Below are 24,285 nucleotides of genomic sequence, written 5' to 3' on the forward strand. Positions count from 1 at the left end.
CAAAAAAAAAGTTGGTATGCCATTTTTAAGTAATAATTTATTTACGCATAAAAACGAAATTTCAAAATTTTTCATAAACACGTTTTCAAAAAATTGATTTTTCAAAAAAAAAATTTTGAAATATTGAGTTTTTTGAAAATTTTCTAAATTTTTAACATTACCTTTGCCTAAAAGATTTTGTATACAAATTTTCGTTGAAATCGGGGTATTCTTGAACGATATATTCATATATAAAAAAAACCGTTATATGACAGGTACCGTTAATAACGGTAAAAAAAATATTTTCTTTACTTAGAAAGTTGGCTCTTATGTGCACTGCTACACTCAAAATGAAAATCGTTAGAGCCGTTTTTGAAAAAAATTAACTTTTCTATTTCCGTTATATGACAGGTACCGTTAGTTTTGGTCCTAAAAAAAAATTCAATTTGTCCTCTAGGGAATCACCCAAAACTCTTAACTACCAAGTTTGAACAAAATCACTTTAATAGTTTAGGCTGTAGCTCGAGGTACATACAGACAGACAGACAGACAGACTGACAGACAGACGGACAGACAGACAGAATTGCCGGACCCACTTTTTTGGCATTCTCCATCATCGTAATGTCATGTAAAATTGTTATCTCGAACTCGATTTTTTTGAATTTTAACTCTTAGAGCTTAAAATCTTCTCGATAAACCTAATGATTTTTAAAAAGCAAAGTCTTACAACTTTTGAAGTTACAAATCACAGCAAAATTTTAAATTGACTTATAAATTTGAATTGCAAGCAAAAACCAGTCTAAGAAGACTTTGTGGCGTGAAATCAAACTAATCATTTTGTTTTAATCATTTAAAATTTAATGATTTTGTTATAACTACGTTTAATTTGCTAAAAAATAAGGTCAGTAAAACCCAAAAGAAAACAATCTCCTTCTCGTGCATTTTTCTTTGCTTTATTTTTACAGTACACTTTTAAATTTTTAATAATTTTTAATCAAACCAAAATCCCCAAAAGCCTTATTTTGAATAAGCGGATTGTACTGTATTTATTTATTTATAACACAAAATTAGCCAAAAATCCTAACCACAAGGAATTTTCTCCCCAATTGCACAAAAAATTCCTTCACAAGGTCAAGGCCACTAAAATGTTCTCGTTATTTTTCGTTTATATATATTTTTTTTTTCTTATAACATCATCACGTTTAAGCACATACCTCGTAATCATTTCATTTTCATCCATTTTTTTTTTCTTTTCTCCCCAAGCAAAACATTTTTCCGACATTAATTAGCCCTCCCTCCCAAAAATAGCCCAACACATTTCTGCACATCATCCTCTTATTCTCTTCCTCAAAAAATATATACGTCGAAATCATTAATTACTAGGTTATAACAGTTGGTTGGCCATCAGCAGAGAGCAAGCTAAACGATGCTGTGGCTTTTAGGCAGAGGATATAAGCCTACTTCCGGAGAAGCTTATAATCTTCCCTTTAACCAACAAAAAAAAAAATAAATAAATAAATAAAAACATTCGAAAACACCATCACTCGACAAGCATGCGGTCATGAACTTAATTAAAATTCAACCATCATCCTTGTGATATTTTTCTGGATTTCTCTCTTCTGATAATCACAGCCCAGTTTTTACTTTGTTGTTGTTGTTTTTTTATCAAAAGTATTACTCAATTAAGAGGTCAATGTGAGCTCTGTGATAAATAGTTTTAATGCCAGGATACTGCGGTAAAAAAAAGCTTAATCTCATTATCAGACATTGCAGGTGCGCCTTTTTGCTATGCAATGAAGATATGGAATATAATCATGATTTTCAAGAAGGATAAAGGAGGTTTAATTAATGAGGTTTTATTGCTACTTACGTTTCACGAAAATCCCTTTTTCCGAATAAAACTCTCAAGCCCTCGGTAATTTTTTTACTTAACACCTAACACAGTTTTTTATTGCGACAAATTCATCGATAACCTTAAAATCTACGATTCATACCAAGACTTCTTCATCCAAGCACTCTTTCGGCAAGGTTCTTTCAAAACAACAAACGATTCCTTATTATCCTTTCTACTCGGAGCCAGCACATCATTTGGCCTCTTGGTTGAATATTTTGCATTGCCTTCAATAATCGATACTTTATCCCTGGTATTCTGTACAATGGAAGCCCTTCTGCCGAACTTAGCAAGCTTCTTGGAAGATGAAACAACATTCTCAAAGCTTTCCTGCTTTGCTTTAAGCTCACCAATCGATGCTGTCTGGCCGGGTCTTGACGGTCGTCGTTTCTGTGGAGTCTTCCCATTCGACGAAGAGTTCGTATTTATATTCTCCCTCCCTTTGACAGCTTTCGAGGGCGATTGTTGATGTGTCAAAGTGTCGACAAGTCTTTTCGGTGGCGTTCGTTCTCGTATTTGATAATTGTACTGTGCTCGACGGTACTCTGGCTGGTGGGTCAATGGCAGTGTTGGATCAATTTCGACATAACGATTTGGTGAGCTTGACTTAAATTTCCGTCTTGGCGAAGTGCCATTTTGAAAGCGAATTGAAGAAGTTGCCTTTTTGACAACTGGTCGAGATCGGGGAAAGTCCAAATAAGTACTACGATATTCGGGATTGAATTCAAGTTTGCCCTTGAGACGGAGATAGGGTTCCCGGCATTTGCCACGTTCTGGTTTTTCTTTAACTTGTGGATCGCGAAAGCTTTCAAAGTATTCGGGAACTTCTTTGGTGAATTCACCCCGAGGATTAAGGTTATCTTGAGCCTTTAGGGACTTTTCAACTACGATTTTTGGGGGGTCTTTGAATTTCTCACGGTACTCTGGGAGTTCTTTTGGACCGGAAACTTCTCCGGAAATGGTTAAGTTATCAGCTTTTTTGATTGGAGCACTTTTGGAATAGCAATCGTACATTCTGTAATTGTCTTGATACTCTGGAATACCCTTGAAGTCACCATGGATCTTGATATGACTTAGTTGGGGTATAGAATGGGCTTTTTCAATTCGAAACTGGATATATTGTCGTCGGTATTCTGATGGAGCAAATGATGATTCTCCTTCAAAGTTGAGTTGAGTCTTTCGGGGAACTATTTCTCTCTTAAGACGATCATCGGATGGTGTAGTTTCAGTTTCGGAAACTTTAAAAGCTTCTCGGGGTAAAATTGATGAAGTTCGATCAATCATGGGATAAGAAATAAACGATGATCGATATTCTCCAGTCATTTCAGTCTCACCAATGAAATGTAGGGATTCTGGATTTTTGATGGGATATGTTCGGCAGCTAAAAAAGAAGAACAGAACAAAAGAAAAAAACACCCTTTAAGGTAGTAAATCTATTGTTTTTTTTAATTCATAATCGAAAGACTTATACCTTTGGATATCCTCTTGAGAATATGGAAGATATTGTGATTGTTGTTCAGTTTTTATATTCATTAAACCTTTTTCAAGATGCAATGAGGTGGATCTTCTTAATAAACATCGACGTGGTGTTTGTTCGGGAATACAATATTTTTTTGTATATTCAGATTTGAAGCAGCCAAATGGAAGCACTGGTTCATCTTCATTAAATAAACAAATAGTACTGCGAGTATGTGAATCTGTAAAATATTGAAGTAGTTTTTTCATAAGTGTAGAAAATCAGTTGGTAGTTATGTAGAGGAAATCAAACCTGGGTATTTTAGATTATCAACTGATACGTGTTCGTGGATGTGACGAATTAGAAAACGATCGTTTAAAAGGGATGTGTCTGTTTTGGAAAATAAGTGTTTTTTTCTAAATTACACTTTTTTGGAAAATTTAATTTAAAACCTGTTAAGTCTGGTTCTGATATTGATCTGTTCCAATCAAAGTCTGCGATTCCGGTGTTTTTTGTTCTAGAAAAAAAAAAATAAACAAAATTTTTATAAATTTAAGTTCTCTACTAAAATTGAAAATAAGTAAAACATATTAGAATATCAAAAAGCACAAAAAATTGGGACCAATGACAGATTTTACTGTCTCCTCGAAATAACACCCTTTCACATAATTTTTTTTATGAAAACTCTTTATTCTTGCTTTCTATCTCAAATAAAAAGTTTTCACCAAATTTCAATAGGGTGGCCTATCATTTTTGTTTTCACTCAAAAAAACACATTTTTAACCATGATATTTTTATAGACATTTTAGATTCTTGTTTCTTACCATTATTATAATTTCCTTTTTCAATATATCCACATTTTCTCTACAAATAAGAAAAACACCCTTTCACATGAAAAAAAAAAATGTTTAAACTTATTTTATTCGTAATTCCCATGGGAAAGACAACATTAATAAAATCAATTTTGTAAGGGTACCTTTTATACCATTGACTTATCGCGAATTTCAATTATTTCTCAAAAAAACACTCTTTCACCAAAAACAATTGCATAGACTGCTTAGATTCTTGGGTTCTGTTATAAATGAAACATTTGTACCAATTTTCATTGGTGTAACATTTTTTTCAAAGTTTTTGGGGTACTTTTTCCGAATTTCATCATTTCTTTAAAAAAAAAACACCCTTTTACTCAAAATAATTTTGTGGACTCTTTAGATTCTTAGTTCTTATAACAAACAAAACTTTTTCACCAAGTTTGAAAAATTAACAAAATTTACGTCAGCTGTTATGATACCTTTCTTACACATAACTCAAGCCATCAAAAAAACATCCTTTCACCAAAAATATTTTTAAGAACATTTTGAATTATTTGTCTCCTCTGCTTTATCTAAAACCTTCATCCCGAATTTCATGTTTTTCACATGGGTTTCGGTTATATTTTTCCTGTTGAATTAAAAAAACAAGCACTCTCGATTTTAATCGGCAATAACTTTTGTTAGAGCAATCGTATTGACTTTATTTTTCAGCATATTTAAAATATGTTAAAAACATGTGTCATACAGTGGCGTATTGAGGGGGGGGCTCAGGGGGCTCAAGCCCTCCCCAAGCCTCCAAAATCATGTTACTATTTAGCTGATTTCTTCATAATCTACATGAATAACTGAAACTTCTTCGTAAATCGTAGAGATTTAGAGGCAGCTCAAATGATCGAGCCCCCTCCAAATTCTAAAATGGTTGTTTGTGTTTGTTTGAATAAGTGCCTTAGTTGACGTTGAGGTTTGGGATTTTCAGGATTTTAGTCCAATTCAGAATTCTTCAAATAATTTGATTGTTGTTTTGACTTCGAATAACATCAAAGTTAAATTTTGCAAAGCTTCTTATGCAATCACGTCGTATTTTATTGTCTTGAGTATATTACTTTTTTTTCAAAAATAATATTTTTCTCAGAGATATTGGAAATACAAATTTTTTATATCTCAATATCTTAGTGGTCAACATAACTAATGGTTTATTTAAGCAAATTCCAGTTTGTGCTTCTGATTTGTATTAAAAAAGGAACATATTATTAAAAAATATATATTTCGGATTAAACATCAAAAGAATATTTCATTGAAAACTAGTTTTTGAGACTTTAACGTTCTGCATTTCACTTTTTAAGCATTCACTTGCGTTGCCGATAGTGAAAGGTGTTCTACATTTTTTCGCTCATTTCGATTTTCTGATCGAATTCAATTCGCTTTGTTTCTGCTCGTGAACTTGGTATCTTTTTCAATGAATCTCCAATTTTTGGACAAAATATTATCAAAACTTATATTTTTATTGTTTTGTAATGTTTATTTGTTGTTAATTTAATACACTTTATCTTATTCATTTTTCTTTGAAAATTTGCAATAATATCGCCCATGTTCTGCATTTCACTTACATATTTCATATGTCTCGCAAAATGTGACTTCTTATTTTTTCTTTTAAATTCAGCTTTTTTCAATAAAATTGCATCCAATAAAATTGCATCCATGTTCAAAAAAGCAGTAATTTAACTTTAGAAACAATATAAAAATGGATGATCCTTTAATTTTGACAGATCGAAGATTAATTTCACGTGAAATTGAAAAGTGATGCCAGTTCACTTTCGGTCGAATTGCGGAAATATGGGCTGAGTATTAGGGCTGTAAAAGTAACGACAAAATGAGTACCCGCATGTATACGTTACTTTTGATACTAGTACCCGCATCAATAATATCGTTACTCGTTACTTTCGTATGTTTCGCATTTTTCGCATATTTCGTATGTTTCGGGTGTTTCGCATGTTTCGTTACTTTCGTTACTTTCGCATGCTTCGTGTGTTTCGTACATTTCGTATATTTCATGTCTTTGATGCGTTTGGTATGTTTGGTATTTTAAGTATGTTTCGTACATTGGTATAAGGGTGTTAATTTTTTTTTTTTTTTTGAAAAAAACCAAAAACAATTTCTATAATCTAAGCTACATTTTAAGGTCATAAACATTAAAATTAGTTGCGGCATTCTCATGTAATAAGAGTTTAAAGGTAGCTATATTGAATTTTTTTCGTTTTTGTTTTTAATCAAACGTGGAAACTTTTTTGATTTTTTTCCAAATTTTTAGACAAAACTTGGGTAATTTTTTGTTTATATTCTTTCAGTAATCTTATCACAATTCTTTAGAGACCTTTATTTCAAAAGTGCAACGCGCAGATCTCGAAATATTAACACTTCAATACAACCATGTCGAACAATTTTTCATTTATTTTTTCTATTGAGAGTGATTTTCAAACCTCGTTTTCTCTGCTTTTTTTTGTGTTGAAAATTTTGCACCGAAAATAAACTAATTTTTTGAAAAACCAAAAAACTTTTGTACATTCTTAAGCTAAATATCAACTATTAACACAAAGGCCATAAACAGATTGGTTGCGTCGTGGTGATGAAGTGATGATACCGATATCGAACCGATACGAGATGCGATAAATGCTGTTCAATTCAGAATGTTCTACCGAAGGGAACCGCAAACGAATACGTAAAAAGCGTACTCAGTTTTAGGGAAAATTGAGGAACGCAAATTATCCTCATTCGTCATTCCCTAACACGCCCATGTTTCGTTTCCTCCCGGTCCAAACTTAAAAATTGTCATTGCAGCCAACCTAAAATAAAAAACCATTCAATCATTTCATTCAGTCAAATTCATTCCATATTCTCATTCAAAGTTGTCGTCACTCATGTCAGACACCACCTCACCACACACAAGCAAGAAAGTAGTACCTACTTGAAATCAAAAGAAAAAAAAACAAAAACTTAAAACCACGAATAAAACCAAAATTGTAATTATTTGTTTGAATCAAACTAAAGAATATAATAAATTAAACAAATCAAACAAAGGAAAAGAAAAATTCTTTTTATTAATTACAAAAGGAGAAAACAGAATACAAGTACGGCTATGCCCCAACAGATGCAGTGTACCATTTTGTTTTTGTTTCACATTTCGTATACCTATCCAAATTGGTATTCTAATTGGAATGTATCTACACTACACTCAAACACACTTTCACATATCTCACTCCCACATGTCCATAAAAAACAGGTACGAAAGAGAAAGAAACTGAATTCTTATTTACCCCTTTTGATATACATACACAAAAACAGAACAACAAAATCGTAAAATACATAAATGATGATACCGAACCGATACGAGATGCGAAATAATGCGCACACGACAAATGCAGTGTACCATTTTGTTTTCGTTTCGCATTTCGTATATCCAATCCAAATTGGTATTGGAATTGGAGTATCGTCGTTACTCGTATGTTCCGTATTTTTCGTATGTTTCGCATGTTTCGCACGTTTCGCACGTTTCGTATGTTTCGCATGTTTCGTTACTTGTTCAGTACCAGTAACGAAACATACGAGTAACGAAATTATTTGGGCAGTAACGTTTCGTTACTCGTTACTGAAGTGAATACCCGCATTTAAGTAACGAATACATACGGTTTCCTACAGCTCTACTGAGTATAGCTCAAAAACTAGAAGTGATAGGAATAAATCTGTAAACAGTTTTGAATTCAGCACATGAAAAGTTCGAACGAAAAAGTGTTTTTTTTTTTTATAGATTACTAAACACCTTGCTGTTTGTGTAAAATGTTTGGGATACAAGAACTTGGAAAAATAGCTACTTTGAAAGGAGACAGTAGTACGAAGTTGTCGGGAGCAGTAAAATGCTACTATACGACTTTCAGTACCGCAGCACAGCGCTTTTCTCTCGATCAAAGATGAATAAAAAAAGAGACAAATTTGTAGTACATTTACTTTATCAAAAATTTTTCAGCCCCCCCCCCCCCCCCCCAAATTTTTTTCTGGATACGCCACTGGTGTCATATGATGATATTCGACAAAAAATTTTGTTCATTATATTTTGTGAATTTTGTTGATTGTATGTACTATTTTACCTCTACTATTATAGACTTGATAGTTTACAGATTTGTCAACTTCACTAGAAACATTATGGTCATTTTAACTAGCGATACGTAATATAACGTGCCTAAAAGTAGGCTTTAAATATTTTAATAATTTTTTTTATTTAATACAATTTACGTCAAACAAACTATTTTAGGAAAATAAAATGATTCAGAATAATAATTAAATAATGATATTTTTGATATTTAATGATTGCTTGCAATTAAATAAATATAATAAATAATTTAAGTGAATTAAATTTACTTTAATAACATGGTTTCACAGTCATTTTTCTGTTGAAATTAATTCAATTAATTTAATGTGTTCCTACATCAATGAATTTTTACTTGGCATGAAAATAGTACCCATACACCAAACAATATGTCATTCTACGAACGCCTGTTCGTTTTTTTTTTACAAATTTACAATCAAATATAATTTCTCCCTTCATATAATGTTACAAAATCGAAGGAAAACATAAAATAAACTCAAAAATATTGCATTTGATATCTGTAGAAAAAAGAATGAAAATTCATTATATTTTCTGCGAACGCGTTTTCAATGAATGATATTATTGAAATAATGTGAAATGAATTTTTGAAATAATTCTTATATTAATATTTTTTCAGATTTCTATAGAAAAATATATAACGTAGGTACTAAAAGTTGTTGTAAAATTTTCATACAAGATAAAAATTAATATTTTTTTTTATAGAACAAAGAAATAAAATCATTGATATTTAGTCATGAAAGGACAACAATTCAACTATAAAAATAATTATTAATAATTTTATAACAAAGGTTGAAAAAAAAGTATAGAATTTGCTTTTAAAACTATGAATACATTTCAATAAATGGGTTGGACCTATAAACGAACCATATCATTTAAATTCTTGTAGAATAAAGAATTTCAACAATTCATTTCTTATAATTTAATTCTTAAAAATTTGAAGAAAATTCATCAATCGGTTGTAAAAAAAATTGAAGTTTAAACAAAAAAAAAAAATGTTTTTGTTATTAATCCAAAAATTCGTTTTTTTTTTTTATTTTGCAAACTCTTAATATGTTGGGCACTCAAAAGTTTCTGTATAAAAAATAATAGCTTAAATCTTTTGATGAAAATAAAGCATTTTTGGTAATTAAAAAAAAAAAATACATAAAATCTGATTTTAAAATTAATGAAACACCCTTTTAAATGATTTTGACTACCAAATAAAGTATTTCTTGTGCGGAAAAGAATTTTTGGAAAAAAAAAATGAAAATCGTTAGATCCGTTTTTTTTTAAACTAATTTTTTATATAAAAAAATGTTCTTCCAAAAAAAAAATGAAATATTATTTAAAAATTCAAAAATATGGTTTTTTGATTATTTTCTAAAATTTTATACGGTTACTTAAACACTTTTGCATACAAATTTTGGTTGGAATCGGATAAGTCATCTAGGAGATATTCAGAAACCAAAAAAAAAAACCATTTTATGGCATTTACCGCTAATAAATGGTTCATAAAATATTTTTTTATTTCAAAAGTTGAATCAAAATTTTCTTTGGAGCTGTTTTTTAAACGAAAAATAGTTTTTCCGTTATATGTATGGTACCGTTAGTTTTGGTCCTTAAAAAAAAATTTAAATTTGTCCCATAGGAAATCACTCAAAACTGTTTTCTGCTTAGTTTGGAAAAAATTGCTCCAGTACCTTATAGCCTGTAGCTCGGGGTAAAAACAGACAGACAGACAGACAGAATTGCGGGATTCACTTTTTTGGCAGTTCCCATCATCGTAATGTTATCTCGAGTTCGATTTTTTTTTAACGAATCTTAAGCATTAAAAAAAATACTTATGCAACTGAAAAATATTTGCATTGAAAATTTTATCGCAAATATAAATATTTTGCGTACAAAAAAATTTATTGAAAATAAAAAAATTTCTACTTTGAAAAAAAAAATTCAATGCAAAATGTGTGCATTTAATATTTTTTAATTTGGGTTTTTGATACCATACTTAAGCTATTTCAACTTTAATATTGGAATTAATGTAAGGCCAAAAAGTCAAAAAAATATTTCATGCACTTGCACACATTTTGCATAGATTTTTTTTTTTTTTTCAATGTAGAATTTTTTTTATTTTCAATAAAAATTTTTTATTTGCAAAAAAAAAATTATTTTCAATTCAAATATTTTTCAGTTGCAATTAATTTTTTTAATGCAAATGCCTTTTTTTAAATTGATAATTTTACAGCCCTGCTACCTCTTTCGAAATTAATAACTGATAACAGTTTTCAAAAATCGTCGTTTCACAGTCAGTAAAATTCATTTTTTTCCTGGTATTATATTAGCTAGGCCTTTTTTAAAACTTCACCAACTGAAGAAATAACAATAATTTATCAATTTTCACTGTATTACTATTTTGTATCTATAATATTTGGAAAAGTTTTTCATAAAGTCCTTATAATTTGTATTGTTTCTATTTTTAGACTGAATGTGAATATATCCAAATTAGAATGAAATTAATAAATTAAATTTCACCTTAAATCAATCACAATACAATTTCACAAAATTCCAATAATTAAATTAAAATTCAAAATAAATACAAAATTTCTTCTTACACAAAATTTTTTATTCAAAATTTATCCCAAATGAATTGAAAAATTCATTGCAATTGTTTTATTCTAAATTTACTTTTAACCAAATAAAAAATTTCTTCTATTTCCACCTTCACCACAACCAGTCAATTCTATATAAGCTTCAATTCAGAACTGAAAACATTTTCCCTATATTTTGCAATTTCAAGAATAGGTTCCTAGTGTATTTTTTTCTATTTTTCCATAGAATGGAAGAATTGCATGCCAACAATGATAGTTATTATTACAAAAAAAAAAAAAAAATAATTGCCATGAATCTCCTATGGAAACCTCATAGTAAACAACTTTCAAAAAAAAAGTAAAAAAAAAATAAATAAAATCAAATATCGAGAATGGAAGATATCTGTTCCATAACCAAAATAAATATTTCGTTTCTCCAATTTTTACATGCATAAATCTATTTTCGAATTTATTGTTTTGTAACCTTTTCGAAGAATAAATCGAGGAGTAGTTTTTTTTTTTTTTTTTTTTTTTTTTTGTATAAGATAAACTATTTTCAATTTCATGTTAATCCAATATTACCCCAACATTTCCTCCAGGAATTTTACATACAACATTGATTTTTAATTGAAAATTTGTTGATGAGTTTTCAGTATCATGGATTTTGAGTTGATTGATTTTCTGTGAAATAAATGTTTTAGGAACTCTAGACAAGATAAGATAATCACGGATTTCGGAAAAAAGGATGCAGTCAATTATTTCGAAAATTCATTTGCCACGCGCAAATTGAAAAATATTTTTTTCCAAAAATTTTTAAATCCTGTTAGTATTTTTCTAATAAATGTCAGGACCAAATTTTTAAGAATTATTAATTTTGACTCTTTTAATCGTGTTGTTTTAAACTTTTTAGAATTTTCTTTTTTTTATACCAAAACTTCCTATACACACTTAACATTCTCTCTTAAATCACATTTAAAAGGTAAAAACAAAAAAGTTTACTCGTGCATACAGCAAAATTATGTGTTTCATTTTAGTATTATTTTTGTGTGTGCATAAGAAGGCCTTCCTAGACAAATATTTTATACCTACATATTATATTTTTAAGTGGGCAATTATGTAAATTTATTTTCAAAACTATATACACCATCAAACTTGTTGAATATTGAGGTTTCATTTTTAATTATATCAAAAAGGTATATACTCACATTTTACTGGAAATATAAGGAAACTTTTTACCTTAATTAGACTTCCTCTAGGAGTTTGTTTATGCAAATTAGTATTTTTAAAATTAAAAAAAAAAACATAGAAAACTTTTTTGATTGAAGGATTTTTTATTAATGGAATGATATTTTAAAGTGCAAATGTTGCCGAAAGTTTATTTAATAGTATAATTTGTTGGTTGAAACTTTGACGCATTTTATTGGATGTTGTTTTGAATTGTAATTGCATTATTGGTTATTGGTTATTGGTTATTGGTTATTGGTTATTGGTTATTGGTTATTGGTTGTTGGTTGTTGGTTGTTGGTTATTCGTTGTTGGTTGTTGGTTGTTGGTTTTTGGTTGTTGGTTGTTGGTTATTGGTTATTGGTTATTGGTTATTGGTTATTGGTTATTGGTTATTGGTTATTGGTTATTGGTTATTGGTTATTGGTTATTGGTTATTGGTTATTGGTTATTGGTTGTTGGTTGTTGGTTATTCGTTGTTGGTTGTTGGTTGTTGGTTTTTGGTTGTTGGTTATTGTTTATTGGTTATTGGTTATTGGTTATTGGTTATTGGTTATTGGTTATTGGTTATTGGTTATTGGTTATTGGTTATTGGTTATTGGTTATTGGTTATTGGTTATTGGTTATTGGTTATTGGTTATTGGTTATTGGTTATTGGTTATTGGTTATTGGTTATTGGTTATTGGTTATTGGTTATTGGTTATTGGTTATTGGTTATTGGTTGTTGGTTGTTGGTTATTCGTTGTTGGTTGTTTGTTGGTTCTTATTGGTTGTTATTGGTTGTTAGTTATTGGTTGTTGGTTTCCTGTACTTGTTTGTTGGGTGTTGTTGTCACCTCATAAACATGACTTATATCATATAATTGAGACATTCCATTTTCAAAAGAACAAAATATAAACAAAAAGAAGACTGATGCCAGTAAAATCATGAGACCCTCAACTAATAAAATTATTTTAAAGTTGTCAAAAAATGTTATCTTTTCTTCATTACCTTTACAGCTTTTACTTATGATGATTTTTCAATAGAGGCTACAGATTTATTGAGTCATCCGATGATTCCATTAAGATATTACTAAATCATCATTATTTATTAGACTGATTCAAAAAAAAAAAATTTTTTTTTGTTCAAAGCATTGTTGAAAATATTGTTGGCAATGACGAAAAAAATATACTGTAAAAGTTTCAGCCCTTAATGTTAACATTAAGGACCGTCGCGTCGCATCGCAAATTTCTATTTCTCATACGATTTGTATGGGAAAGATTGTGTATTTGTGTTTAGAATTTTTTATCTTTTTAATGGTTCATCCAAAAGGCTTGACAAAATCATTTTCTTTTATAAAATTGTCCGCTCTACAAAAAAAGCCCTTAGTAATTTTTTTGATTTACCCCCGCGTTTCGAAGTTATTCAACTTTAAAATATAAAAAGTAATTTTTTCTCATTTTTGTCCGATTTTTTTGACGAAATTATTATGTTTTTCAAAAAATTTGGCAAAATTTTCGAATGTTTGTATTCTATGTTGTGTTTTGGTTTCACAGATCCTTTTATATAACTCTCAAACCCCTAATACTATCATATTAGATTTCTTCAATAAATTCGAATTATTCATTTTTTCAACTAAAAATTATTTTAATTAATTTTTCGCGTCCGTTTTTTTTTTATTTTATAAATGCAATTTTGTAGAGCGTTCAATTTTATACAAGAAAATGATTAAATCTATCCTTTTTGATGAACCATTAAATAGATAAAAAATTCTAAACAGAAATACACAATCATTCCCATACAAATCGTATGGAAAATAGAAATTTGCGATGCGGCGGTACTAAATGTAAACATTAAGGGCTGAAACTTTTACAGTATTTTTTTTTCGTCATTTCCAAGAATATTTTCAACAATGTTTTGAACAAAAAAAAAAAATTTTTTTTTGAATCAGTCTATTATTTATAGACTTAACCTTCAACTTTATACTTACATATAAAAAAAACAGACTTATTTAGCTTTATACAAATCTGCGTGTGCAATATGTTTACATCTTTTATCATTTTAAAATGATTTCATCAATCATTATTTGTCAAAATATGTCATTTTGTATAATGATACGTCTTAAACAATTTAACCTTTTTTCAATTTTGGATTTCTCATTTTTTTTTTTTTTTTTTTTTTTTGTTATAACCACAATCTTAACATTCCCATCTTTATTTAAAAATTCCAAGAAAAAAAGATTAGCACTGTCATTTTCCTCTCATGAAATGCCACATTTTCATAACATCAAAGTCCATCAACTAACAAAAACAAAAATGAGTATCGTCCTTGTACACTGAAAATAATAAATTTCGTAAAATTACGAAAATCGTTTCATACACTACATTTTCGTTGGCCCAACGAAACTTTCGTTGGCTCAACGAAAATATGTAATTTTTCATAATATGAAAACCTTCATCAATTAATGAAAACGTTTCATATACTTTTTCTCCCTTTTTAGTGCCAAAAAATCCAATTCAATGAAAAGATTCATCAATTAACGAAAAATTTCATACTCATTTTAAAGAATAAAAATAAGAATTTTTTCCTTACTTTATTAAAGTTTTAATTAAGTAACGAAAAAATTCATTAACCTATGAAATTCAACATTAACTAACGAAAATCTTCATAAGCTTATGAAAATTCTTCATATACTAATGAAATATTACATTGGCTTATGAAAAAATACATCAGTTAACGAAAAAAATCGTTGCCTTACAAAAAAAAAAACGTAGACTTGGGTGCATTTCTGTTTTAATGATTAAAAATTGAATCTTGCTTTATATAGTTCACATTAGGTTTTTGTTTAAAAATCTATGTAAGCTGAGCTGAATATAAAAAATATTTGCGTATTGACAAGGTGTCTCACGATAAGTCGGACTCATCAGTTGACTTAAGTGAGCTCCACCGGGTCGAAACGCCAATTTTTGGTTTGGACTATTGAATCAATGATTTAACAGGTCCAATTAAATACTTATAAAAATAAAAATGAATGAAAAAATTCGTAGGTTAACGAAAAAATTCGTAATTCTACGAAAAGAATGTAAAAATAATCTACTAAAAAAATAATTAATACAACGAAAAGTTTCGTTAGCTAACGAATATTTTTTCGTAATTTAATTAAAATATTCATAAAATTTACGAAAAACTTCGTTAGTTTACGAAAGTTTTAATTAAATTTTACGTTAATTGATGAAAAAATTTCGTAAAGTGATGTAAAAATTCATTAATTCTCGATCAAAATTTTTTATGAAAAATTTCATTAAAATACGAAAGTTTTCGTTAATTGATGAAGTTCTTCATTAACGTATGAAAGCCATTTCGTTGAGCCAATTAAATTTTTCACCGGCTGAAAATTAATTAAATTTTCGTTGGCTCAACGAATTTTTTCGTTGTATTTACGTAAGGATTTGGTTCAGTGTAGACTAAGTATAAAGTAAGAGAAGTTGACTTCTTTGAATTCCCTTACCACTTAATTCCTTCGCACACAAAAAAAAAATACATTTAAAATCTTTTGCAGACATTTTGTTCTTTTTTTAATAATTTTTGTACTCATGTTCATTTTTGTTTCTTGAACAAATTATGATTGAGGAAAGACTTTAGCATGTTTAAAAATAGAAAAAGGATATTTCGAAACCAAAAACATCATTTCAATAATGTTTTTCATTTCCTGTACAATATTTTTTTCGGACATGCAAAAAATAAGAGAAATAAAAATTTAAATCGAAAAGATGCTTTTCATGCCGATGAATCTTTGCTTGTTTGGACATTTTAAATCAATCAATTTAATTCTTATTGGGAGCATTTGAGTGTGATAATAACAAATTGATTCCTAGTATACCTCAAGGTTCCGTTCTCTCTCTCCAACAACTGTTCACTTTTTAAATAGTGATTGAGGTATATCATGTTTCAGGTTGGGCATCCATAAGAAAAATCGAACTTGAATTAAAAGTTAACGGTCTGGATTTACTTTAAAATTGGTTGCAACATCGACACCATTAATTTTAATAATTTCTTAATTACATGATGGAACTATAATAACTTCACTATTGTATCGAGTTTCTTTCAAACTTTATGCTATTCCGTTTCGATAGTTTAATGTATACCTACTTAGTTCAAAATCCATTATCTCTTTCATTGGAATGGGGAAACATTATCATTATTAGGTTTTTAAAAGCAATTGGAAATTCAATAGCACTGTTTGTCTTCATTATAAAATTCAATATAAAATACCATATGTGTTCAAAAACAAAGTTTGTAAGTATTTTATATGGGATTTAATACAGCTATAGATATCTTATGTTTATATTATTGACTCATATTTCATGCAAAGTTAAAAAAATAAACTTCTCGGGAATATTATTTAATTTAAAATTCATTACCAGAAATTGAGATACATTAAAAATATGAAAATGAATTTCAAAAACTAAATGGCATAAACTTGTTCCTGTCGTTCAAATTTTGATGATAAAATAGTTAGAAATCAAAACAAAATGCACAATTTTGCACATGCTTCAATTTGGAAAACTAAATAAAGTAATTTTCTGGAATTCATTCGAGTTTTTGAAAATTAACTTTTTAAGTTTTCAAAACATTTAAAAATTGAAGAGTGTTTTAGTTTTGAAAACTAAATAAATTTATAAAGTTATTTTGAAAATTAATACGTGCAATAAGTTTTCAAAAATGAAACACGCGTCGATTTTAGAAAGATTCTCCTTTTATTGCTTTAACACTAATTTTGTGAAGTAACAAAATTTTGCAAGGACGTTTCATAGTTCTGGCTTACTTTTTACTTGCGATATAGGTACGATATATATCAAGTTATGCATTCGTACAAAAAAAAAGTTGAGATAACATTTTTCCATGACATTACGATGGTAGACAATGCCAAAAAAGTGGGTCCCGGAAGTCCGTCTGTCTGTCTGTCAGTCTGTCTGTCTGTATAAGGAGCTACAGCCTAAACGGATGGACCGATTAATGTCAAACTTGGTATGTAGCGTTATTTGGCGACTCTCCAGAGGGATTTTTGGAATTAATTTTTTTGGACCAAAAATAACGGTACTTTTCATATACCGATTTTAGTAAAATTGAAATTTCTCAAAAACGGCTCCAACGATTTTGTTTAAAAAACTCATATGTAAGTTTAAAGATAGATAAGGTCTATCTTCTAATATAAAAAATTTTTTTTTGAAAATCATTATTAACGGTACCTGCCATAGATCGGTTTTTTTCAAATCCGATTATATACGAAACTGCTTATTCAATTTCAACGAAACTTTTTGTGAAGAAGCATTTATATAATTTAAATATAAAAAAAAAATTGAAAAATCAAATTTTCGAAAACGGGACATTGAATTTTTTTGAAATTTTGTTTTTAGATGGTGATTTCTATAAAATGGCAACCAATTTTATTTTAAAACTTTTTTTCCAAAAAATTATTTATAAAAAATTAGTTTTTTAAAAAACGGCTCTAACGATTTTGAAAAAATTTTTTCTAAAAATTCATGTTAATATATCAATCAAAACTGCATACTTGTTTTGGAGGGCAATTTAATTTCAGATTTTATTTTTTTTTTTTTTTTACGAATTTTATTTTTTTTTTTTCCAAAATTGTATATAAAATGTCTTAAAAATTTAAGCAACTTTAACTCCAAGAGCAAGTTCGTTCGACCCAGTCGTGCATTTTATTTTTTTTGTACGAATGCATAACTTGATATATAGTACCTATATCGCAAATAAAAAAAATAACTAATATAATCAATACGGACATCTTCATTAAAACTGTGGACAAAAGCCATAACCGCCTAAGTCGAGATAGGATTTTTTTAAAAAGATAGTCTTGCCATTTATTAATTTGCTGCACTATCAGCTTAAATTTTTCTTAACTCGAGTTAGGTTGTTTTGGGGTGTTTTTTTTTTTGTATCAAATAAATTATGTCCTAGGGAGGCAATATAAAATCGTTAATTCCTCGTTTTCCTAACTCGAGTTAGGTGGTTATGGCTTGTGTACACAGAAAGCTTAAACTCGTAAAATAAGTCAGTAAAATGCCTTGCAATACTTGATAGGTACTCATTAGGATTTCTGAACTCCTAGCAAGAGAGGTAAAAAAAATGTTTTAGGTTTTAACCCATATCGCGCAACAACCATTGCGCCACAAGGTAAAAGAGATGACAAAAATGATTAAAAAAAATAGTGTGTAAATAGTTTTTCAAAGGTTTTTTTTATATAACTATATTAAATTGCAACGTCAATTCAAGTGACAATAATTTTTTGATTCACTGTGGCGTATGTGTAACATTTATTTCATAGAAAAACCTTGTCAGTTAGTCAGTGGCGTACGGTGAGTCATCGGGGCCCCGGGGCAAGACTAAATTTTGGGGCCCCTTTCATATTTGGGGGCCCTTTAGATACAAAAAAAAGTACGTATACGCCATACATTTTTTTTGTATGGCTTATATATTTTTAGGCATATTTTAATGTTTTAATATGTTCGTAATGCACTTTGCCTAAAATGATATATTTAGAGACCCCTATAATAATTTTTTTTTTGCTTAGAATTGATAGTTCTTGGGGCCTCTGTTCTGAAGTAATATAAGTAATATGTACATGTACATATTTGATTTTCCATCATCAAACATAATTTTTTTTTTATTGTTGGGCCCCTGAAAAATTCATTTTGGGGCCCTCAAAATTAAATATTTAGCGGCCTCTAAAATAAAAATTTTTAAAGCTTAGAATTGATAGTTCTTGGGGTCTCTGTTCTAAAGTAATGTGTACACATTTGATTTTCCATCATCAAACATAGTTTATTTCTTATGGGGCCCCTGAAAAATAATTTTTGGTTCCTCAAAATTATCAAAATTAAGTGCTTAGAGGCCCCTAAAATATAATATAATTTTTTTGGAGCCAAGAATTAATAGGTATTGAAGCCTCTGTTCTGATGTAATATTCGGAATGCCACCAATAACGTAATGTTTTTAGTTTGTGCCCTGATGTATTTATGTTGGGGCAAAAAAAACAATTTTTTTTTAACTTAATTTTTTTTTAAGTACTGAAGTAAAGGCATTTGGGGTCCCTGCAGGGCCCTGGCTTGAAGTTGTTTTTTTGCTTTTTTGGGGCCCCTAATGTATTATTTGTGGTTGCAAAGATTTTTCAAGTAATATTTTTTGAGGCCCTTAGATAAAATTATAATTTTTCTTTTAAAAAAGCAGTTTATTTCCTTTTGGAGCCATTGGGGTAACCTTTTTATCAAATCAATATATATTATGTGGCTACATTATACATTACACTGAATGACATAATTTGTCTCCCTTGTATCCGAAGTGATTCAAACTCATTTTAATTTACTTCGTAACTCAATTTATGCTAACAGTTTCCTTCTCTGCATTGTCTTCAGTGGGGGCCCTGAGGTCGGTCGGGGGCCCCGGGGCGTCGCCCCGCTTGCCCCAAGGGAGTGTACGCCCCTGCAGTTAGTACAAAATTTTATCAATGTCCATGTGATTTTTTTCAAAAACTCTATTATTCAATTAGTATCCACTAACAACAACTCATCTTCAAAAATGAAAAAACATGAAAAACTGGATTTTGAAAATTGAATGAAATTTGAAAAATTGGCTTCATTTTTGAAAACTTAGTAAAGATATTTTCAAAAGTTCACTACTAAAATTTCAAACACTGCTCCAATTGTGTTTTCCAAATTATTTTTTTTTTTTTTAATTCTAATTGAGTTTTAAAACATTTTTTTGAGATCGAACCAAGTAAAAACAACTTTCATGTCAATTTTCTACTAGAATATGATTTCCATTTAAAGAAGAATACGAAATAATCTTTTGATGATTTCTGCCAATTACAATGAAAGACTTTGTGTTTTGTAGTTTTAAACACAATATTTTCTAATTATAAAGAAATCACCAAGAGATTGTCATCATCTCTGTTGATCCCCCTTGGAGCAGTTTAAGCAAATTATTTCTCATTCATATTAATTTCCCTGTTTGCATTTGCTTCCAATTCACACTCGTACTTACATACAAAAAATATCTACTTAGATTTAACTCCAGGACAAAAAAAAACAAAAGCATTTCCTTTAGCTTAGTCGGTAGTCGTCGTCACTAGTCAATCAGGAATATTTCTTCCTTGTCTCTGATGGCATTTTAAGACTTTTTTTTTTTTCTTCATTGTTATACCGTGACTAAAGAAGGGATGAAGAAAACCCCAAGGAAAATAAAAAGAAAAAAAAAACTATTTTCCATTGGGGTTTTTTGCCTACGTGCCAGGAAGTTTTTTCCTCTTTTTTTTTTTGTATTTTTTTCTTCCAGGACAGTGATTTTGAATGAAGTCTGTTCTATGTACCAGTACCTGGTACGATATGACACCAATTGCTGTTATTGTTATAGCAGGTTGTGTGTGTTAGCGTTTTTATTTCTGCCTTATTCCCTCTCTAGAGACTATTTTATTGTGCGCTAAAGTTTTCTTTCTTAAAGCCCATCATCTATATTATTTAACTATGTATTTGATATCCTCCCACGCAATAAGGAACAAACAGGAGGAACTAAACAAAAAAACAAGGAAAAAACTATTTTGCTGTAGAAATAAATACCTGAAGGAAAAAAACGCTTGTATTTTGCAGTGGGTTTGGCCTTGAATGAAATTATATTGTTATCTTATCGAATGGTTTTTAGTTAAATTTTCTACAAAATTCCAAGAATTACATTGAGCATTCTGAAAATGCTAAAAAGTCATGAATAAATCAAAATAATATCTACCTAATAATTGAAAGTTTAAAGCCCACTCAATTTTCCACCATTTTTGCTGTATTAATTTTTTAAATAGTTAGATAATAGTTATTGTGGTTTTCAATAATAAAAAGTTTCAAAAGAGAATATTAAGGATAAATTTTAAATTATATAAAGTGTTGTTTTGAGAAAATGTGGGCACCGCCACAGTGTGGCCGATGCACAGTGTGTCGAGCCCATACAAAAGTTTATCATAAATACTTGCAGCTAAGTTTTTGGAGTTTTAATAACTTTTTTTGTGTTTTTATGGCAGGAATAGAAAAAAAAATTACAAATTAACAAATTAAACAACCTATTACTTTTTTTTTTTAGTATAATTTATGAAATTAACATTTATTGAAGAAGCCAATTGTGAGCAAAATTAATTTTTTTTTTATATATAAACAAAAATATACTTTTCGTAAGGTTTTTGGTGTGCTGAACTCGAATCCGAAGTCAGAAAAATTCTATCATATCACGTTTTTGAAATATTCCCGTTAGAAAATCTGAAATGTCGTTTTCTAACAGTTTTTGAGGTTATGTTCTTGAACGTGGTGATTTATTTTAAATAAATTTGTGACAGTTTCTAAAAGAACTAAATGTTTTCTTTTAAAGCCCGTTTAAATCTTTTCAATATCTTTTTTCTACTTTGAGAAATCTTAAGTTGAAGTCAACTTGTTTTGTTTATCTTCTCTATACAAAAAAATCGTATGTTTATTTGCGTTTCATAGAAAATCTCGAATAATTTTTTGTCAATCGCTTTCAAATTTTGAAATAACGTTTTATTTGCATTTTCGTAAATTCTTATATCGGCGAGGTTGGTAAATACGCTATAATACACAGTAGAGCGTGGCCGGGTCAAGTAATTACATTAAAAATTTAGTATGCAGAAAAATATAATTTTTTTCTTGTTGAAAACAATATTTAAAATATTTTTAATTACATAAACAGCTTTTTGTTACTTGTGTATGGCTAAAAATTATTAAAAACATCGATTTTTTCATTTTTATGATCCCCTTGAAGATGTTTCTCAAAAAATTAATTATTTTGAGTACTTGACTCGTAGCACATAAATGTGAATATCTCTGGTAATCGCAAACAGAAGCAGACCAAACTTTGCCAATATTAAGTATAGGCCTAAGGCAAAATAATATAAAAAAATTATCGATATGATTTAATAAGTATTTTTTTAAATTAAGTTTAAAAATTAAATTTTTTTTTTGGCCATTTATCAAAGAAATTTTAATAACTCATATATAATTTTATAAATTTATTTTTTTTTTGTTATACGTTTTACAACAACACTCAAATAAACAAAATAACATTAACAAAATTTTTCAAACAATTACCAAACGTGAAATATACACTCTCAAAGATTCTCATAAATTCCTCAAAATATTTTCGATTTCCGAGGTACCTACTCATGTTTCGGAGCTTATTTTGAATATATAACCTGGGTTATTTTCTAAGATAAATATGTTTTCATATGAGTTGACACTTCTAAATTATATTTTGATAGCAAAAATATTAATTTTTAACAAAAAAAAAATTGATTTATCATAAGGGGACGACACACTGTGCGATGGTAGGAAAAGTTGGCAAAAATTATTTTTGTTCGTTTTTAAGTTTGTTATGGGTAAAAATACTATAATAAAGTACAAAACTAAGATAACTCTTGTGATTCTATGAAAAAATATTAAAAACGCACATAACTAAGAAGGTATCTGTTACCTTTAGCTTTGAAGTTGTTTGAGAAGGAAAATTGTTATTTAATTTTTCAATACTTTGAATTTACTGATTTTATTATTTAAATAAGGTTGAATAAGGTCTCAACGATTTTTGACCTGACTCATTAATAATTGAGTTAACAAAATCTTCTTAATCAAAAAATACACCGGTCAACAAAATTCAACTTTTTTTGTCCAAAGAACCAAAATATACTTTTCTGAAGGATTAAGGAATCCTGAACTCGAATACACATTCAGAAATATTCTTTTAGCTTTCGTTTTTTAAATATTAGCGTTATAAAATGCAAAAACAAAAAACTTATTTTGAATGTTTTTGAAATTATGCTAATTGTGGTTTATTATTTTCAGCATAGTTTGACGCCGTGATCTGTTTTCCTTCTTCAAAAAAAAACTGTTTAAATCTTTCCGATCTTATTTTATGCATGAGATATCTCAAGATGAGTATCCATTTTGTTGATCAAGACTATTTTCTTAAATTTTTAGCCAGCATGCTAACCGTACACACTCTCAGTTGTGGATAATAGAATAATTCTGACTATGGATACGAGTTCAGAATCTCTTACAAAAGTATAATTTGGTCCTTGTGTCAAAAATCTAGTTGACCGGTATTGTCAGCACTGCCGGAATCTGAGAAATATATACAAAAATTTGTTATTTTTAGATATGTAACTTCACATTGTGTTTATCTTTTGTTTTAACGAAATAGCCTTAAAACTTTAAACACCCATGGGAGCTAAAAAAAAAAGTAAAATAACAAATAATTTTGTTAATGGTGATATTTTAAAGTGTAGTTACTCTCCCCGTTAGGCTAAAATCGTGGAATAAAGACCGGTTTTGTGCAGCCTATTAATCCCTCTATTAAAGAAAATTTGTATTTGGCAATTTCGGTACAATTTAAAAATAGCTATTTTTGCCAGCTTTTGATACCATTGGCCACACTGTGGCACCGGTTAAATTATTATGAAGTTTTAACACTTTTCCGCTTCCATCGAGTGAAAAATGAGAGATTTCTTTAAGCTCAATTTATAATTGAAACTCAAAAGTGTCTTTGAGATCTGATTGCTTAGTTATTTTCTATCAAAAGCAAGCATTTTTATAAGCCAAAAGGACCTTTGCATAATCTTACACTGAGGGAAAAGCCACCAACCACATTGATTTAACTATTATTCGGAATGATTTGGCGTTGAAGATGGACATTTTAAAATCAACGTGGAAAATAGATTAATTTTTGATGGTTTCGTATCTTAAAGTCACATAAATCAAAGTTGTTCAACTTTGAATCAACTACGTTTCAACTTCAATTTATTTTTTCCTTCAGTGTACAAAGTTTGAAAGGATTTTTGTGAAATACATTTTCTTTTCTAATTGTATACCCAACTTTAAACTAAACTTTTCAAAATGAGTCACTTTCAATTATTACTGTTTGCAAATTGTAAATCAAAATGAAATAAAAAGTCTTATTATTAAAATTAATTTATCAAAGACTTAGATAAGAGGCAGGTACTATAAACATGTAAAAGAGATACCTTTGGAATTTGATATAATATCCCTGACAAAAAAACAAAACGAAAACAGACCTCCGGTATTAAAACAAAATGCATAAACAATTACTCCCAAAGGATAATGGAATTCCTGCTGGTAATTTAAATGTATACCATACAC

General features: G+C 28.9%; 1 protein-coding gene and 1 long non-coding RNA gene across 2 annotated transcripts in view; both read right to left on the reverse strand.

Annotated features, from left to right (window-relative positions):
- Positions 1–1,837: 1,837 nt before the first annotated feature.
- LOC129921555 (uncharacterized) lies at positions 1,838–3,621 on the reverse strand. The gene is made up of 2 exons (XM_056003441.1): positions 3,342–3,621; positions 1,838–3,251 (listed from the first exon to the last, which is right to left on the reverse strand). Exons 1-2 carry the CDS (start codon positions 3,593–3,595, stop codon positions 1,961–1,963), a joined length of 1,545 nt encoding a protein of 514 aa, XP_055859416.1. The 5' UTR covers positions 3,596–3,621; the 3' UTR covers positions 1,838–1,960.
- A 21-nt stretch (positions 3,622–3,642) lies between these two features.
- LOC129921556 (uncharacterized) overlaps positions 3,643–24,285 on the reverse strand; it is a 39,910-nt gene continuing 19,267 nt past the window's right edge. The window contains exons 3-4 of the long non-coding RNA XR_008773542.1: positions 3,779–3,843; positions 3,643–3,716 (exon numbers count right to left, since the gene is read on the reverse strand). This is a non-coding gene — a long non-coding RNA (uncharacterized LOC129921556). The remainder of the gene's footprint in view (positions 3,717–3,778; positions 3,844–24,285) is intronic.

This window comes from Episyrphus balteatus, chromosome 1, assembly GCF_945859705.1.
Source record: "Episyrphus balteatus chromosome 1, idEpiBalt1.1, whole genome shotgun sequence".
Taxonomy (NCBI): domain Eukaryota; kingdom Metazoa; phylum Arthropoda; class Insecta; order Diptera; family Syrphidae; genus Episyrphus; species Episyrphus balteatus.

Bases quoted from the DNA above. Each gene is read 5' to 3' on its own strand.
- LOC129921555 (XM_056003441.1), bottom strand. From the start codon at position 3,595: ATGAAAAAACTACTTCAATATTTTACAGATTCACATACTCGCAGTACT. The intron at 3,252-3,341 runs GTATAAGTCTTT...CTTCTTTTTTAG, and splicing joins TCTCAAGAGGATATCCAAAG to CTGCCGAACATATCCCATCA.